At 37.6% G+C, this 17,680-nt stretch overlaps 1 protein-coding gene across 1 annotated transcript in view; it reads right to left on the reverse strand.

Annotated features, from left to right (window-relative positions):
- Positions 1-17,680, reverse strand: part of prex2 (phosphatidylinositol-3,4,5-trisphosphate-dependent Rac exchange factor 2) — a 155,281-nt gene that overhangs the window by 58,647 nt on the left and 78,954 nt on the right. The window contains exons 20-25 of the mRNA XM_088918835.1: positions 16,040-16,176; positions 13,860-13,977; positions 13,012-13,196; positions 9,095-9,256; positions 6,425-6,647; positions 3,027-3,234 (exon numbers count right to left, since the gene is read on the reverse strand). Of these exons, the coding sequence (XP_088774961.1) occupies positions 3,027-3,234; positions 6,425-6,647; positions 9,095-9,256; positions 13,012-13,196; positions 13,860-13,977; positions 16,040-16,176 (1,033 nt within the window). The remainder of the gene's footprint in view (positions 1-3,026; positions 3,235-6,424; positions 6,648-9,094; positions 9,257-13,011; positions 13,197-13,859; positions 13,978-16,039; positions 16,177-17,680) is intronic.

Consider the following 17,680-nt stretch of genomic DNA (forward strand, 5'->3'; position numbering starts at 1 on the left):
GTATATTAGTTTTGCATTAGATGTAATCACAGAAAGATCAGTGTACTGTATCTACAATAGGCTATTTGGTCTAAAATAGCCAGCAGCCATATCACTCTGCAACTCACTACGGGCAGCCCACTGAAGCTCAGCAGGTGTGAGCCTGGTCAGTACCTGGATGGGAGACCTCCTGGGGAAAAACTAAGGTTGCTGCTGGAAGAGGTGTTAGTGGAGCCAACAGGGTGTCTGGTACATGCGGTCCATGTGGGTCCTAATACCACAGTATGGTGACGGGGACACTGTACTGTAAAAAGGCACCGTCCTTCGGATGAGATGTAAAGCCGAGGTCCTGACTCTCTGTGGTCATTAAAAATCCCAGGGTGTAAAAAAAAAAAAAAAGAGTAGAGGTGTAACCCTGGTGTCTGGGCCAAATATTTAAGAACTATTAACACCCAATAAATTATGATCACTGAAATCATACTAATGAATTTTTCTAATAAGTTGAAAAAAATAAATAAATCTGAGAATAAAAGTAAAAATTCAAATAATGCACATTGTGCACTGTGTACCTTCGGCTGACCTTGGCCATAAATACTGTCATTATAAAGCTGGATGATTTCTACAAATAGCAGCTCCAAGCCTGTGAGACTGTACACCCTTTTCATTTTCTTCCCTTTTGTGCTAGGAGCCCCTAAAACCACCAACCCCCCGATTAAGAACCCTGTTGTCCTGCCCAGCAGGAATGTGCTCTGAAACAATGAGGCCCTCTGCAGAAATAAACACAGCCAAAGACGTTGCCAGGAAACAGAAATACAGTTGAACAGATAGGTGGCAGAGCAAATGTAAAACAGTACAAATAATATCTATAATAACATAACAAGTGTTTATTTGTTAATACAATATTAAACCCATATGACTCCTATGCCATCTTAAGGACATTTGTAGTGGTCTCACGAATTTGAAGATGTGATGGTGGAAATTACTGTGCACAATACTCTTTAAAATGTGCCGTAAGGTTTTATATAATATTTTCGTTTAGGATTTTTCATTGCAGTGTTTGCTGGCATTTGATAAAAGTTCAAGGATTCAAATTGTGATAAAAAATATTCATTTTGCAAAAAATGTGTACTCTGTATATCATTTGTAAATATAATAAAATGCATCATCATCCTAAGGGAGTGAATACATTTTGTTAGGTACTATAAGTTGGATCACTACACTAGTAATGTCAGGGTTTTCACTGATAATTTAAATTTTAAATAACTGAGTGTTAAGGTGTTAAGCTAAATCGAAGTTCTAGAATAATCTAATATAACAATGTTTTGTTAAAGACACCCAAAACGCATACAGAAGTCAGACAATGCAACCACTAAAATTTTAAATGTAAGGATAAACAAATGGCAAACAAACCAACGTAAACCAAGAATTCTTTCATCCCTTTCATGAGAAAGAAAATCCCTTTCTGTCCACATCCGGTACAAAATAAAGAAGGAAAATTATGTCATCACAGAAAAATCCTTTTAACCTCTCGCACATCACAAAATATATGCTGATGTCTCAATGTTTAAATTCTTTTGCCAATGGTTTTGCCAGCTCAAAAATAATTTTAAAAGCATAGCCTGAGGTTATGGTATCATCTGCTGCAAATTTAAGTAGTGACTGACAATCAAAGTAGAACAGTATATATACCATCGCTGGATCAAAGCACATTAAATGTCACTCTTTACTCTGCACGCCTCTGTATTTAGACATTATTGAGCAAGAAAACCGCACAGGAGAAGTATAAGAGCAAAGATACTTAAATCAAAGGGAAAACTCACATGTGGAACACTAAAGGAAAATTTCAAGACATGTGGCATATGTGATGATGCATTTGTTTATAACACAAAACCAGATATTAATATCTGCCCTTCCATTTTATTTTAATTTTGCTCAGGTACCAAAATTTCTCAGTATGGTATTAACACTGCTCGATAAAAAAATATGGGTATGCACATCACATACAGTACCTTTTATTTCTATACCTGGCTGTGAAGCAGACGTTCTGTTGACAGTTAACCACTAAACACTGTATTGTGAAATTGTAAATGTGCCCATCATGCAATTCGCTCAAAAAGTGTTTGCCAATTTATAGGTAGTATACTAGTTCTAACAGGATGAATGTAAAAAGGAGGTCCTTGTGTAAACCAAGATAGCAGCCAAACCGCCATTGTTTTTTTCATTGTTGATATATGGCCCATATCACTAACTTCTAAACCTCTATTTAAAACTACTGTATGTGCATCATACCAAGATAGCTACAAATCTGACATTTTGTTCTCACAGCTAAAAATGCCTCTGGGGAACTGCTCTCCCAATTGAATTGAAACTTTGTAGGTTTCCTGAACAGCCAAAGCTGCTTTTGATTTGCACCTGACTAGCAGCTGTGATAAATTTCTCACAGCAGGTTATCGAGGGTTTGGTGAAACATGGCACCGTGAGCAAGCAGCTCATGTCCAATGACCAATTAACCCGTTTGTCTGATTACTGCCATTTTATTCTCAGAACTTAGTTAATTGCAGACTGGGGAAGGCTTGAATTGATTGAGTGAAATCTTGGCACATTTCATCACACTAAAACCTGCTTCAGACCTCAGCCTCAGATGTTGCAGTGAGATACTTTTTGTGCCCACAACAGTATATCCTCTGCTTGGCGAAACACATGCCATACATGCCATGACTTCCAAAGTAAATAGGTGCCATTAATGTTTATCTGCAGTTCACTTGTACTGTTAAAATGGGAAGGAACTTGCTTAGAAAGCCTTCAAAACAGAATGTAATTTTCTGCCTAAGTTCTTAATTACTCTACTTGAATGGTGGGACCTACTGTAACTGCAATACTTCCAATTCTTTTGACATTGAGGAGCTTGAGTTTCCTACAAACTGTGCTTGGCTGGGGCTCTTAAGGCCCAGGGAAGGAGGAGCACCTGCGTACAGTAGATCCTGAAATATGCAGCAGGGTTGGTTGTGGTGCCTGCTGATATACTGTACTGTAAAATGTCTACTCACTCGTGTATCTGACAGGCGTAGCACTCCATCTCCTTCACCACGGTCTGTAGCTTGCTGAGCAGCTTCTGGTAGGCGTCCAGTGTGACCAGGTCCTCCTCTCGTAGCAGGAAGCGCAGGCCGTGACCCTCTGCCCGCCCCAGGCTGTGACCAGAGGGGGCAGCCATGGTGGTGATGGTGTGCTGGATGTAAACCATGGGGTTTAACTTCCCTGTTCAACACAATACATGACATGACATTCATGCAGCAGGCCAGCTTCAGCTCTGACTGTGCTAGCATGAGTAGTACCACCAGGGACCCTTAATGCCTTTCACAGAGCATACTAATTTGAATATCACTTTACCTGTGGGCAAACCACTCAGTCCATAGATAATTAATCAGATGGCTAATTCGCCCAGTTTGCAATCAGAAATAAATCGGGCCCCTGGACCTGCAGTAGCAGTTTGCATATTTACCTAAATAAATGTTGCTATTCATATTTAATATGCCATATGTTAATTAGAAAGCTGCTATTTTAAGTCATTCTGGTACATTTTCTAGACCGTTTCTTCTCCCGGCATAATTATTTGATACACTTGAGGTTTTTTTTCAAGTAACTTTTTTTTTCTCTTCGTGATAACACATTTACATGGATTTATTTGGCTGATGGGTTCTATCCAAAGTGACTTCCGTTTGTCCCCAGTATATACAGTTCAGTATATACAGTTGTAAAAAGAAAGAATACATATGAAATTAAAAGCCTAGGCAACATAGAATCAGAAATTTTGATCCAATCATTAATCATGTAACCCAAAAACAGTAATTACTTTTCTTTTCAATGTACATGAACTTTCATAACAGTAATAATATTGTCTAATATTTTTGGGATTCACTTCATTTTCACTTAAAGATTTACTATTTATATTATTATTATGAGTCAGATGTTCTTTAAAATGTTTCGAATCAATATAAACATTTCCACTTATTTTAGAAAGGCGTTTCTTATAAACCATGCAGCACGGTGGCACAGTTGTTAATATTGCTGTCTCACAGCACTGAGGCTCTGGGCTCAGTTCCTGGGGTGCTATCGGCGTAGGGTTTGTATACTCTCCCTCTGTTCTCATGGGTCTCCCCTGGGTGCTCTGGTTTCCTTCTGTACAAATGGCCCTGGTGTGTGCAACTGAGTCTGTGTGTGCCCTGCGATGGACTGGCATCCCACCCAGGGTGCAGAGTATTCTGCCTTATGCTCAGTGCTTGCTGGAGTAGGCTCCAGGCCACCGTGACTCTGATCTGGATGAACGGTTATTGAAAGAGATGTGATGATGATGAGATGTTAACCCTTTGAGTGGTGATGACAGCACTTTACAGTATGTCAAAAGTCCAGTGGTCTCCTGGGAGTAATGATGGTATTGCATGTCCTAAAATATCAAACTACAGTTGCCACAATTACACCTTGATTATCTATGTTGAAAAAATATAGAAAGCTTTGATTTCGGTAATCCTTTTTTCATCAGTTTGTCTAGCAAGACTTATTTTCTATTGCGTCAAAGTAACTTGAGTGAAAACTCAAGCTTGTCAAAAACATGTTAACAATGAATGCATAAGTATGGAATCACCACTTACAGTATTATTGCATTATCATGACATGACATTGCCTTATTTTACAATAATTATTGCGTTTCAATGAGAAAACATTGTTAACTGTGCAGATGGAAAACATGATCTTACACAATGCAAATGCCTTATGTGTCAATGCTTTGTTTTGTTTTTACATATTTTTATGTCTGCATACTAAATGCACCACAGCAACATCATGATACTGCATTTATGAGCACTGGCTGCAAAATACCTCTTCATGCAGAGAACACCACATTGAAGCACTACTGTTTAATTTAATTTAATCTGTTTAATTGCATTGCTAATACACTACTAATGGAAAATGGAAAGAAAGAAAAAAAACACGCACACCAATGACACAACAGCATTTTGTAACAATATTTGAATTCTGCAAGTTAATGTAATTTATTTAAAACATTGGTTCAGAAAACAGCATGTGATAAGAATATAGTCATTCAAATAATCTACTGTATATGTAAAAAACAGAATAACTAAACAATGTATGCTGTCTGGTAAATGACTACGACAGAACAGTTACAACACTCTATTAAAGAGTGTGCAGCAACTTTTCCAGCCAAAATATGGATATGGGCCTTTACTGAAGAACTGGATGAATGAACTCTAATGTATTGATTTCTTTTTTAATAAGATAAAAACTTTAAAAATATGGAAATAGTGGAAGTGTGTAAAAGGTTGTTTAACAGATACAGGAGTTAATTTTAAGAGCGTTTATAAACTAATAGGATTATGACATAACAAAATCCTTGTAGATCCATGTGGTCCAGAGTGAAGCTTGCTTTGGCCTTTGGGTTGGGCAGCTTTCCTGTTAAATTTACAGGAAACAAGGGTCCACATGCCAGTGGTATAGTAGCAGGGTACAACCAAACATGTTTCCTTTTTTCATTACAGAGGAGTTAATTTTAAAGTCCTGAAAGCTTTCGACTCCCAACAAATCAAACCAGAGGAGCTCAGTGTTCTGACAGTTCTGAACAGCAGCCTGGAGCTGCACCTTCATAAACGCACCACGCCGCGACACAGCTGCTGTGTCCTGTCCCTGTAGAAATCGCACTTTCCCCATCAAGGACAAATGAAACGACAAATGACAGGCATTATCTGTGAACTTCATGTCTAAATTGGCAGTAAGGGAAATATGGTATAATGTTCGTGGTAAGTTGGGAGTAAAATAAATAAACATGGCGGTGCAATTAAACAAACACCAATATAGACTTTGGTAGCTCTCAAGGGGCCTATCAGTAGAATTAATCAAATGTCTTAGTGAATGCTACACACAAGAAAAAGATATTGTTAGAGATGAGTTCAATGTTGAATGAACACAATCAGTGGTACAGACACAGGTGTTAGCTGCACGGTTTTTGTGAGCTCTTATATAACTTCAGTTTATGGCAAAACTGGTGCATATTCTTCATACACCAAACACCTGCGCACAAGGACCTGTGAAACCACTCTGAACTTGATACCCCCCTCACCCCAACTACAGAAACAGCAGTCCTCATTTCTATTTATTTAACAGTTCTTTTTCTGGTTTTTGTTTTAACGGCTTTTGAAGACAATGTAAATCATACTGCGGTTACAGAAGAAAACAAACTGAATGGGTGGGCCACATACTGTATGGATAGTTGTTTAGGCTTTTGCCAACCAAAGTGCCAATCAAAAGAGTGACAAGCAGGAACAGCATCAAGAACATCAAGTGGCTTCTCATTGTCTGAAAACCTACGAGCCAAAGGCAGTGCACTGATGACCAAGACAGTTTCTCTTGTTGCCATAGAGAATCTTGCCCTTCTCACCTTGTTCTGCATTCTTGATCACTTTCTCTAGCGTGGAGTTTTTCCGGTTATCCAGCTGGACACCAAAGGCACTTCCCAGGGAGGTGGTGGTTTTGGGATAAGACACCTCCATCACATTGATGTGGCAGTTGGTGGGGCAGAAGTCACTGCTGTGCAGAGGGGAAACCTTGGTCTTGGCCTGCTTGAAGGTTGGCCAGGCTCGGTTCTTCAGCACTCGGGAAAACTAAAGACAAGAGCGGTTCTTGTTAATCATCTACAATGCCACAAATAACCATGCCTGTAAAAAGTGTTATCACTTTTATTAAAATATAGCCAAATACACTGGTTGCTTTTCATGGCCTAGCAGATGTACTACTGTATAAATGTTGTGTCAGCACATCATTGCCTGCGTTATGCATCATCTATCAGGTGTTTGCTCAAACTTGAATTTAATATGAATATTTTTGAATTTCACCTGGTGCTTATAAAATGTTTGTTGACCATTGAATTACAGTCCTTTCTGCAAACTCGGTTTTTTTGCGAATTTTACACTTCCAGCATTCTCCCCTTATCTTAACTATCTGTTTTCTGCTCTTAGTCCAAACACACTCATTTCCCCAGTTGCCTACTTCCAGTAATTTGAGTATTTATCTTTTATGATGAAATTCAGCACAACCCTTCTGAAAATCGAAATACACCACATTATCTACAGTATGTGTTCATTACTGCTGTTACTCATTCACAGATCTCTTAACAAATTACTAAGGCATCTTTTCTAAATCCATGCTGACTGTTCTCTGGGAACGTTTTTCCAAACAGGTAATCCTTATTCAGTATGTTAAAGAACGAGGAATAATTGGTCTATAATAATCAGTTGCAAGAGCTGTGTTAATGATTTAAGAATAATATGTTGTTACCTTTAGTACAATTGGTAGTATACCATTGTACCCTGGTGATTAATTTATCTTGAGAGATTCTAGTACTCTAGATACATCTGCTTCTTCTCTGCTAATAATTACTAAAACAGAAATGTGTTCTTCTACAGCCTGAGACATGTTTTGACTCCTTCTTTAGTGAACACCTGAGTGAAATATTAATTTGGTGTACAAGCCACTTCCCTTCCATTATTTAGAGGTTTCCAGTTATTGTGTCATACTACTGTATATACATTTTACTTAATGGTTGTTTTCCTGTTACTGTATAGTGCTGAAACAACTCACTAATTTTAGATTCTGTTGGGATAAACAGGCTAAATCAGCAAATGGCCTTATGTTCTTAAGTTCATTGCAATATGCCTTTCTCTCTTTTGGCCTTTCTAATTTATTTTTTATCTCATCGTTTTTTCTTTTTTGTTATCAATTGTATACTTTTCCTTAACTAAATCCAATTGTTTTAATAGTTTTATGAAGTGTTTTTTTCCCCAAACTTTTACAAGGTTTTGTAATTAATGCAAGATTCACAAAGCATCCTTTTATCTTTGCTTTTTGTCTGTACTGAAAGCTCAGTATTTTCTTTATTCTTTGTAGCATTTCTATTTCTGGCAGTTTTGTTGTATGTGGAAAACAGCTGAGGGGATTCAGCTGGTCTACAACAGCAGGATGTGCTGGGAATAAACTCTGTCTCACCACATTCCAAGTCTCACTGCAACAATGGGGCTCACAGTCCTAACAGACTGTAAGCCTTCCATTTCTACAGTCTATCACATTTTTCAAGCATGGATAAAACATATACAAATACATTAAAGAACTGTCCGTTCAAATTGCTTTCAGCTACATCCAGTAAAAGAGTTGATACATTATGTAACTTAAGAGTGCATAGCTCACAGTGTGTAAACCAGACACAAAAGTTCTAATAAAATGATTGTTGTTTTTGTTCAGAAAGGTTCATAAAATTAATTCCACCCGAAAATGTTACATGGGGGTGTTTCTCGACCTTTAAAGTGGCTTGGCCAAGCAAAAAATAGCTCTATGAACATGGGTTCGAACCTGGTTCAATTGTGACAGCGATTCCCCAAGTAGTGGCACACTAATTGCCTGAGCTCTGGTGAGGGCAAGATGAAATTAGTCAGCAGGGCTTCCTCAGCTGATTGAGATACAGCGCCCCCTGCAGCCCCCAGGGGGATTGCAGGCATTCAGTAAGGATCAGAAGTGAGCCTCTGTTTGACAGGTGTGACTCGAAGGTGAGAGGAAGAGAGGCGTCTGCCTACACTTCCTTATTGACACCTGTGCACCCTGTGCAGTCACAGGATTCACAGCTGGGAGTCGAGACATGAAAGACACACAGCTGGTGATTCCAAAACAGAGTGGGTCTAAGGCAAAAAACTGGCGATTCTAGATTTCTAAAATAATTTACATTAAATTACACTTCATATGAATAACTTGCCTTGTAAGTTTGAAAATGTGCTGCTGTCGAGTCAACACTATTTCTAAGATCATATATAATCGTGTACAATCCATTGACCCCAACTCTGACGTGCAAATATCTTGCAGAACTGTTCTGTGGAGGACCGTTTTTTTTTTATCAAACACCTATTTTAAATGCCTGACAATCACATATTTAGTATATAGCTTTGCTTAAAAGCTTCCATGTTCTGAAATGGTAAGAACATAGTGGAAGCAGTTGTCTCCTAATGTGATTTTTTACTTCACGTACAGCACACTCCTTTTTTACAAAAGCTCTCTCCTCCATTACCTTTCTATAGTTGGTTATTCTCCTGTTGATGTGCTCAATTCTTTCACTGCACATGACAGCAAAGCTGGCCTGGAGGTCTTCTGGGATCCCATCATTGATGGAGCTCAGCCTGCCACAGGTCTGGACAAACTGGTCATCACTCTTAGCTAAAGCTTCAAGAATCTGAAAGGAAACACAGTCACATTTACTTGTGTTTTCACTCCACTAGAAAATCTCCCACCTTTGCTCTATGTTTTTTCCTGAAATAAAGATCTAATAACAAGGGAAACAGGTGACAGTGTATTAAAAGTGTTTCAAAAGCTCTGTACAACTGAAAGTTCTTCAGGAGTGAAAGACTGAGGCCATTAATAAGGGAGAAGGCTTGTTGATACTCTAATTGTAAATATACTGTCGTACAGTGCAATGAAATGCAAAACATACAGTACCATAATCAAAATCTAAATAACATCGAAGAAGAGAAAAACCATTAACTACAGTACAGTATTATGAAACCAGAATGAGACTGCATTGCCATAGTTTAGAAACTACTAATTCAAGTTTCCTACAAAGAGGAACTTTTGTATAATTGTTTGTCTTCTCTAAATACTGTAGTTTATTTTTAGTTTCCACTATGTTCTTCCTTAAATGTGGTGTTTTTCTTTCTCTAAGCCTACTAAGACAATGCTCTTATTATGAATCAGCACAATGCCGACAGTGAAAAACCGGTGTGCTTACAGTATGTATGCTACTATGCTAAAAATTAATAATAATAATTTCTAACACTTACAGTATGTAGTGCTTTTCTAGACACTCCACTCCACACTTTACAGGTAATGGGGACTCCTCATCACTACCACTAATGTCTAACCCACACCTGGATGATGCAATCTCACCAGACACCAGCTCTCAGTGGGGAGGAAAACAGAGTGATGAAGCCGGTTCAGAGATTATTAGCAGGCCATGATTGGTAAAGGCCAGGGAAAAATGTGGCCCTACTCTTTCTGAGAAACACCCGGGGATTTTTAATGACCACAGAGAGTCAGGACCTCAGTGTTATGTTTCATCCGAAGGACGGCGCCTTTTTTACAGTATAGTGTCCCCGTCACTATACTGGGGAATTCAGACCCACGCAGACCGCAGGATGAGCGCCCCCTGCTGGCCCCACTAACACTTCTTCCAGCAGCAACCTTAGTTTTCCCCAGGAGGTCTCCCATCCAGGTATTGGCGAGGCTCACACCTGCTGATTATAGGCTAGGCTATAATTAACAGACGCCATTGATTCATGCTTCTGATCTAAGAACTTAAGAAAGGTTACAAATTAGGGGGAGGGTATTGGGCCCTGATCTTCCAATTGGTAGTGAGTATTTAATTGATCAAAACATCTCATTCAGCTGTTTCTTGAAAGACACCACAGTAAGCAGCATGGCTATGCAGCTTGATCCATTCAAAAAAATATGGAAGATATCATAAGTTTTTAAGTCATTCTTGCACTGGAGCCTCAATAATCATCTTTATATCAATCCATTTATCAGCCATTGTGTTGCCAAAATCATTAAAAACAAGCAACAACCTCTTCCACTTCAGAATTTTAAACTACATCCAATTTATATATTTTATATTCAATTTCACTACAAACAATGATAATAAAGTGTTTGGCAGTGGAACGAATATCAGTTCTCCTGAGGCTCATTAAAATCCAGAATCATGCCCATAAAAGAAAACATGAGATTGGTTATTGTACCAGAGATTTTCAAAAGATTGCCTATAGTGAATACAAGGAAAAGTGAAAATTAAATGGATGGTTATAGAAAGTATTTTGAAGTCCTTTGGGCCAATTCCAGGACAGGCGTAGATTGTCTTCAAAGAGACAAAAGTAACTAAACAAGAATCATTTCCCTGGCTGCTTTTCATGGTCATGATTTCCAAGATAACTACTGTAAGAGTGTCTTAAATGTGCTTGACTACTTCACATCCTGCTGTTAAGAAAGCCTTTTAATAAAATAATATAAAGTTTGTGTTGTTTTATATAAAGGAGGCCTTCAAATTTCAGGAATTTCAGGATTTAGTACAGACTGTCTCAGTTCTGAGTTGTAAATGCACATCTGTATAGTTTACACCTATGCGTTCTGGTTCATATTTCACTGTTGATTCTTGAGGTGACTGGGTTGACTTAGACAAGAAGTATTATGTTGTTTTACTTTTAAATTTTGCTATTATTTTTTCTTCTCCCAAAAAGATCATGTGTTCAAATTGGAATATATCTCGAAATCTCATTTTAACTAGAAGCACAGAAAAATAGGAAGAATACATCTCTTGATCAAATTACAAATGTCCACATAATGTATTGTTCAATTATATCACGTGTAAGTGTAATTGTGTAATTGTGAGTTACACTTTTGAGGAAACCACTATATGACACTACTAGCACGATGAAAAAAAATCACTGTTACAATAAAATGTATTACACATACTATTATATATGTTGCAGTTACATGTTAATTTCAGTAATATCAACAACAGCCCATTAAATGGCTATATATACTAAATTATTTTCCAAGTCTGTGCATCACAAGTTCCACACTTACGTCATCATTTTGTACAATTAAATTATTATGAAGTTTTCAAAAATAAACCAGAGACATATTGAGACAATTAACTCAAAGGACATGACCAAGGCGTTTCGTTGTAAAATGCAAATAAGCGAAAAATAATTTTGTAAAGTGAGTATTATAAAGCAAAATTCTGTATCTATGGATACTTGTGAAAACAATAATAAAACCAAGAGCCATTGTGTCACTCAGACTTTGTATTTTTCCATTATTCTCAATCCTGTGGTTAAAATGAAATCTTGCTCTATAAATTTTATAGGATTTTATTTATTCAATGCATATATGAAATTGTCAGTAACGGTAATGATATCTGTACCTCAGTGCTCAAAATGTACATGTGATACAAAATATAATAGAAAAAGCTCCCTGAGCTCTATGAAAGCTATCGTGCACATTTTTATATTGGTTCTACAGCTGAATCGCCCAAACATGAACGAAGATTTAAGAGTTTATATAGTTAAACAAGCCATGGTTTCACTGTAAATCCCACCTATTAATTGTGGCAGGATGTTCTGCATTAAGTAAATAAACATACAATGGTACAATAAGAGAGCAGGCTAGGGACAAAGTCAGTTATGAAATATACCCTGACCACGAAATCCACAGTGCAAAAGCAGAAATACAGGCCCCTTTGCTTTTATGGATATATTAATGTACTGCAGAAAACAGCAGAAAGACATTGTGGTTCAAGCCAACCAGAGTCTAGAAGGAATAGCCTGTGTTGTTTAAAATGTATTTAAAAGTGGGCACCATCAAATTCCCCAAGATAATCAAGCTTTGCAGCAGAAAAGCCTTTTTTTTCTAACTATAATAAGTAGGAAAGTCTAGTGAGACTGATTGCTTATTAGTTTGACAGCTACTTCTCGAAAAAAGGTGCTACCATGACACTGAAAGCATGCCGCATAGCCTGGGATTGACTAATTAGCTATGACTACAGTATATCAATCTTTTTTATATCTCAAGTCTCGAGACTTTAGAAATAGTTATAACAAGTCTTGGATAGAAAGTTGCAGTCATATAAGTAATCAATTATATTTTAAAAGAATTTTGCTGCGTTCATAAAGAAATGAAGAAAAACTCACAACATGAAAAGGCAGCACTGAGCAATAAACAGCTCCTTGCATAATATCTCCAGCCCACCTTTGACCTGAAAAAGTGCAGGTATTCAATTTGCTTTGTTCCTAATTATCCATTTGCCCAGGAAAATCTGCACTAGGGAAAGGAAGTATGTTTGCATCTATTTATTATTCAACACACAGAATTCAGACTCTTCCCCAGATCCCCCTTTTATGGCCTCAACAGGAATGCAATATAAACGATCCTCAGTACCTTTGCAGTCAGCCCAAAAAAACCCTTGGGCTCAACCATCTTCTCAAGAACGTGACATTTAATCCCAGCTGTGCTGTCGTACTCATACACCACTCCATATTCCAGCTGCACGTTGTCCACGGTCAGACTCACATGGTCCTTCTTCCCATCAATTATGGCAATGGTGTTGAATTTGTCCATCACCTCTGAAACACAGAAAAGCACACTGGGGTCAGATCGGATCGCTCAGTCCATCACGGTAGCACTGATTTACATAACAGCATGTGGTTATTCCAGATCTTCAGTTAAGAAGTTAAAATTAGCTGCTAAAGTGAATTTCACATTGGTGAAAATGAAAACAGATTGCGTTTCACTGATGGCACTGATGTTTAATTACTCAATGGCATGTATTGCACTCAGTTTTGTGAACCCCCAAAAAATAAGTGGCTGCCATTTTTCTATAGGGAGGTGGTACTGTATCTTGTGTGGTGTGTTTGCCTGGTGCCAATATGATCATTTCTTTGTTGTCAATGTGAATGTGAATCAGACCATTCAAATATATTAACTGTTGGAACAATTCAATTTATTCAATAAGTGGAATGCACTTCAGGAAAAATAGAAAGTTTTTATTGACGTTTTTGTGACAGAGAATTAATTTATACTTAAAGGTCTTAACAATAAACTCTGCTCATTTGAAATAAAACAGTATATGATTATTGGAGTGAAAAGCTGTTATAAAAACTGTTGGGCTTACAGGATAATTATGGCTTCAGGCACTATGATATTTTCCACACATTGTACTCTCTTCTTAATTTAAACTGCAAAGGAGACTTCACTGTTTAACTTTCTTTCTCAAATGAAATGCATACCTTCCACTTTGCACTCAAACACATCACCACTGTCTTCTGCACAAGGCTTCAAGTGTGCTTTCTGCTGGTCTTCTTGAGCGCTGTCCCTGCTGTTGTAAACCCACTTTATAGAATCTTGCTAGAAAAGAAAAGTTCAGTGCTTGGTCTTAAGTTGAAATTGAAATGTTTCATTAATAGGTTGTATTTGTTGATTGAACACTAAATATAATTTTAAAAGTCCCAGAAATCATTTCAGTTTGAGAAACTGAAATTTTGGGATTTTTTTTTACCTTAAACATTGTTCTCTACAGCCAAATTCAGAGAAATATTCTATATATACATTGATCTAGAATTAGTTACTTGTAGGTAAAAATCAAGTACTGTATATGAGACAGTGATTAATGAAAAACATAGCACGGGAAAATGAAACAGTCCAATTTTGCACACCACATAAACCAGGCATCACAGAATGAAGTCACAGTTCCCTCTGCTTCCAAACGCCTCTGCTTTCAGGGCTGTGCTGTAATCAGCTAACCAACACTCACATGCCTTTCGGCCAGAATGACATGATGTTTTTCCCCCAATACCACAGAGGGCTCTTTGCCACCCAGCAGCAGGGTGTTCCCTCTTATAGAGGCCTGAACACAGCCGCAGCACTGTCAGTGAACTACAGGGAAAATGAATAAATCACAGACATGCTGGGTCTGGCATCTCCAGCAATTAGAACCGAGGGACCAACTCCTAGTGCAGCAGGCATCCAAAATGTAGAGAGAGGTTCTCTTATCAATTACAGAACCATTACAACCCACCAGAGAAGGAGCTCGAACTATTATTTTTCCACTGAAGTTACCAAATCTATTTTAAAAAATCTAACAATGGTGCACAAAATACTGTCATTGACATGCAGTATTTCTGTTCTCTCTACATAGCCGTGACCCTAGTTTCTCTGCCCATGCAGACATCCTTTACTGTATTCTCATTGTCTCTCACCTGTGCCCTTTTGATAGGGCTGGTCTGTCATAAACCAAGTGGAAATAATTTCCACCTACACCACTCATCTCTTTCTTGACCTCCTAACTCTCACAGGAATCCACTTCTCCCACTATACTGCAAGGTTCTGGATTAGAAATGAGTTCTGGGTCTCATTCTATTTCTAGATTTTGGGGTAATATTTAATCATTTTACCTACTGTTGTATTTTTGTAGTGGGATGGCGTTTACTGTTTAATTATTGCTTGTTTTAATTATTTATTCATTTTACACATATAAAAGATTGTATAAATATAGGACATCAGACTTTCCAAACCAGCATTCTTTATACAGGTGCCTCATCACCAGCCTCTACACTCCTGAATACTCATTTTAGGAGGGGGTTCTGACTTCCTAATCCACCTGGCCAGGCTGTCATTTCTTGGGCCAAGGTTAACTCCAAAACATGCATTCATTTAACACAAAGCACACATTACGTCTGGTAACGTGCTTCAAAATTCAGTGTCTCCAAAATACAGTGCAAAATGCTGATTTGAGATTTTCTACTCTACTCTCAAAATGTTTCTATTTTTTACTGTAATAATTGTGTAAGACATTTTCATCTAACTGTGCACACCTCAAGAAAAAAATGGAAACAACTAAGGTAGCTAATGTACTGTTTTATTAGAATCTGACTTGCCCTGATTCCTGTTTATTTCTGCTGAATCGTGATTCACAGAGTGCTTTTACTGCAGTGTAACACATAACTTTATGGGAAGGTTTAAAGACTCCAAACTGGGGGTTTCACAACTTAAACTCAGGATTGACACATTGCATTGGTGGTCAATTGTATTTAGGAACGCGGTTTGTTTTTCTATGGCTAACTGCTGAATTAAACTCAGTGGGTTCATGTACAGTACATTGAGGGCATTGGGATCTGGTCTCTGTTTTCCTGATGAAGCGTCTGTTATAGTGAGTTATGAGCTAACACGTTTATTGGTTAAATCTCGAACCAGAACACATCACAGATCAGAGATACTCAAAATGGAGGGCTATGCAAGGTAAAATGGTACAATGCTAAATGTGAGTATAGCAGAGCAATTACTGCAGTTATCGTTAAAAATATTTTTTTCTTACATAAAGGTAAATTGTTGAAATGAAAAGAAATAATTGCTTTTGAAATAAAAATAACCGAAAAGAGACCACTGCGTCATTTTGAAGCCCGCGGGTTACCTGTGATGGCCGTCTGTATTTCCGACACGCTGTGACATGGGCAATGACACTGGCATGGCTCTCCTTGCTGACATTGATCCCGTTGACCTTGATTATACACTGACCAGGGTGAAGGCCTGCTATAGCAGCCACAGTGCCTGAGGATCAAGAAAGAAAAAGAATGAGACAATCAAATCTTGCTTTATTTGACATGGTCGTCTTGCGTTTACCATCTGCGGATGAACACAAATTGTGACCTGGCCAAAAAGGTATTTACTTGTGCTTTGGTATAACAAGCAAATCATGCTACAGTTTACCAAAAACGTGTGACCTTGGATCAAGGGCAACACCTGTCATTTGCTGGATTTCGTTCCAGCACACAAACCTCTATTACACTTTTTCCTGTACCAGGGAGCAAAAAATAATTATAAGTATATACTTTAGTGTAATAAAGACTAGAAATATTTTAGCTTGTAGTACCTCCTGCATACTGTACTGATGTAGGAACACCATACAGTTACATATCTCAATAAATGAGCTTTAGAAAAAAGCATTCACCGTGTAAACATTATATAATACAGTTAAATTAGAGTAAGAACCTCGTCTTTACTTTACTTAGTTAACATAATACTCAGCCTCTTATATCGAATATAAACAAAAAAAGGAATACACAAACATGAATCTAAAGCATTGATAACTACCGTGCTTATGATCTGCAAGCAACATTGCTATACGTTTTATTATGACATAAAACATGCCAAAACAGGAGGAAAGTGCTCCTGTTTCTGTAATCCCTCGAAAAGCTAAAGGACCCTGCATATTTGGACACGGTCTAATAGTATGTTATTTCGACAAGCATGTTATTAAGACCAAAAACAACTGTACACATAGTAAGTAATGCACTGCGTTCAAAATTGTCACTTTTGACGATACACTATGTATAGCTACAGTAAGCACAGGTTTTTCAGCATAACTTTAGTAATCAATCAGGCACATCCACATCGTTTATTTATTTGTAACATGAAATCTATATGTTGCAAAGAAAAGTGTAATTATTTTTACTAGGTCACAATTTGAACATTTGTTTCTGTAGTATAAATGTCACTTAGAGTTCAAACATTGTCTGCTCTATTTTCTGGACACAGATGATAAATTAGATAGGAAGTGAACTATTGCTTTTTGTGTCCCATAAAATAGATGTCAATTATAGGCTTCCGTATCGGATCAAATTCAATGTGTAAAAAATAATCAAGTGGATTATGGGAGCTCTTTCATCTCAATTATGATAATACCAACAACATGCTCTGCAGCAGATTTAACCATTTTTACAACTTGCTCTTGATCTCCCTTAAGCTCTCACTCCAGCACCTGAACCCTTTGTTCTCTATTCCTTTAAGAACACAAACAGGATACAAATGAAAAGAGGCCATATGGCTCTTCTAACCTGACTGGTAGTTTGTAATTAATTGATCTGAGGATTATATCCAGCAGTTTCTGTAAAGGAGCCTGGTTCTGTTTCAATAATATGGCTTTTTACACATCATTTCAATTTGTACCCTCACTTTCAATTTATTTTCACTGTCTCAAGAAGTGAACTGGGCTTACTTTGTCAATGCCTTTAAGAGTTGTGGATAATTGAATCAGGTCTTCTCGTGGTCTTCT

The sequence above is a fragment of the Atractosteus spatula genome, chromosome 6 (genome assembly GCF_055471065.1).
Source record: "Atractosteus spatula isolate fAtrSpa1 chromosome 6, fAtrSpa1.hap1, whole genome shotgun sequence".
Classification (NCBI taxonomy): Eukaryota; Metazoa; Chordata; class Actinopteri; order Semionotiformes; family Lepisosteidae; genus Atractosteus; species Atractosteus spatula.